Raw genomic sequence first — 2545 nt, forward strand, 5'->3', positions numbered from 1 at the left:
CAATGGTCGACAGCTGGGATCCTACCTTTAGATAACTAGCGGCCGGTACTCAGCATTTTGTAGCAATTTTCGCAGGCGGGCCGATGTAACCTCACGGTCTTGGCAGGGCAGGGGAAGCTGTGCACCAGATTAGAGAAGCGACTGAGAGCGTGAGTCGTGGCGCCTGCAAGGATCAGCATTGATGACCAGATGTGCATCATTAACGCTCTGTTATAGGATGCCTATGATCATGTTGGCTATCTGTACAATGTCTATAAACAAGGTCAGGGCCCTCGGGTATTAGCCCCCTCATGTCTTCACACGTCGCTCGACTCGGATTGTTCTGCTATTCGTGCCCAAGTGTAAGATGCGTTCCACCGCCCTCTTCGGCCTCCTGCCGCTGGCCTTGGCCGCCCCGTTCGAGGACAGGCGTGCCCCTCTCCATGTGCCCCGGGGTGCGACGACTGGCGATAGCTACATTGTCAAGATGAAGGCCGGAGCCCCCAACGAGATTGGCATCCAGGCCATCAAGCCCGATGCCGACCAGGAATTCACCAACCTGAGCGCCTTTTCTGCGACCCTGGACGACGAGGACTTGGAGCAGCTCCGGCTGAACCCCCAGGTTGAGTTTGTCGAGAAGGAGCAGGAGCTGTCCATCTTTGCGTCCGTGACGCAGACGAACGCCACATGGGGCATTGCCCGGCTCTCGAGCACCAGCAGCGGCGCGGCCACTTACACCTACGACGACGTGGCGGGCGAGGGTGCCTGCGCCTATGTCATTGACACGGGTGTCGATGGTACACATCCAGTAGGTCGAAGTTGATTCCCCGTGTCTACAGATACGATCTAACCTACGGCATAGGAATTCGAGGGTCGCGCGTCCCTTGTAGCCAACACAATCGATAGTGACCCTCTCGATCGCAACGGCCACGGCACCCACGTCGCCGGGACTATTGCCTCCAAGACGTACGGTGTTGCAAAGAAGAGCACCGTCTTTGGCGTCAAGGCCTTCGGCCCTACTGGTTCAAGCAACACGTAAGTGGAGGGAGGCAGCCTGCGATCAAAGCCCAATATTCAGCCATGGACTGACATGACTCCTCTACCAAGCTCTATCCTCGTCGCCGCGATGGATTTTGTCCTGGGCGACTTCCCGTCCAAGGCCTCCCTGTGCCCCAAGGGCATCATCGTCAACATGTCCCTCGGCGGTCCTACTTCGCCGGCGATGGACGATGCCGCCACCGCCCTTGTCAACGCAGGGCTCGCCGTCGCCGTGGCCGCTGGCAACGGCGCCCGCGACGCCAGCGCTATATCGCCCGCCCGCGTTCCGAGCGTGTGCACCGTCGGCTCAACCGATGTCAACGACCAGGCCGGCAGCTCCTCCAACTACGGCACCTCCGTCGACATCCACGCGCCCGGCGTCAACATCCTCAGCACTATTCCCGACGGCCGCACCGCACTCAGCACGGGCACCTCTATGGCCACGCCACACGTCGCTGGGCTCATGGCTTACTACCTCGCTCTGGACGCCACTACCCCGTCCGCGGCGTGCGAGTACCTTGTGGCCAATGCGCTGTCAGGGAGGATCACGAGCCTGAAGGGCACCACCAAAAACCTGTTGGCGCACCTTGTTTGATCATTACGTGGCGGTCGAGAACCACGCCAAGGCTACGGTTGTATATATGTACCATAGATGACACATTAATGGTAGCTTAACATGCCTACTGAAAATGCTATCTAGATGGGTTTTTGCATCAATAGCCACACGTCAGTTTCGCTTTGGAGGTATCGAAACAACCCTGCGATAGTCCACTCAAACTCATCCAGATCCTGTAATATTTTGCAGCTTGCGTGCAATGTCGCTACGTGACTGCTAAAAGGTGCCTAGACTGCTGGCGTCTACCTAAAGCGCTGAGCACTGATGTCGCCCATCCCCCGTCCGATGGCAGATTTTGATTGCCAGGATAGAGTTCCCCGAGCCGGACTGTAATAGTTGGTATGTCGAACTTGTCCTTTCCAAATAAACTGTTAAATGTCTATAAGCGTGGCCGGCCTCCTGACAAGTAGTAGTAGCCGTTCCGAGAAAATGGGAGAGCGCAAGGAAATCTATCAGATGCGTCGAGTGATTACTTTAATCCAGAAAATACCTTCTCGTATCCATCGCCATACGTCAGCGACATCTCGATTCCAAGGATCCCCAGCAGAAAGGCATGATCTGAGTGTGCGCCTCAGCATGTAACCTCCCCAAGGACACAGAGAGGTAAGATAATAAAAAAACAAGAACACGCCTGATCTGCCACGTCCGCAATGGCCAGGCGAGCATTTTGTAAATCGGCCAACGCGATATAACGAAGGAACGAACATGAGAGCCCGCGGCTCCTTTGACCATTCAAAAACATTTTAATCAGAGGAATTCGAGTGGCAAAAACATACAACACCGGGGATTCGCTGGTCGTCACCGACCCAACTACTAGTCCGGCGGTATCAAGCTTGTGTATAGGGGAGCGGACGGGACCCTCAATTTTCTTGATCCTATGGTCGTATGTGGAAGAATGGGCTCTTAGCAAAC

The 2545-nt window shown here is 55.7% G+C and overlaps 1 protein-coding gene across 1 annotated transcript; it reads left to right on the top strand.

Annotated features, from left to right (window-relative positions):
- The first annotated feature begins 242 nt into the window (after positions 1–242).
- Positions 243–1820, top strand: B0I36DRAFT_424102 (cuticle-degrading protease bassiasin I precursor). Its single transcript, XM_046162264.1, has 3 exons — positions 243–787; positions 842–1014; positions 1087–1820. Exons 1-3 carry the CDS (start codon positions 347–349, stop codon positions 1610–1612), a joined length of 1140 nt encoding a protein of 379 aa, XP_046009485.1. The 5' UTR covers positions 243–346; the 3' UTR covers positions 1613–1820.
- Positions 1821–2545: the final 725 nt, after the last annotated feature.

This window comes from Microdochium trichocladiopsis (assembly GCF_020744255.1).
Source record: "Microdochium trichocladiopsis strain MPI-CAGE-CH-0230 chromosome Unknown B0I36scaffold_8, whole genome shotgun sequence".
NCBI classification, from domain to species: Eukaryota; Fungi; Ascomycota; class Sordariomycetes; order Xylariales; family Microdochiaceae; genus Microdochium; species Microdochium trichocladiopsis.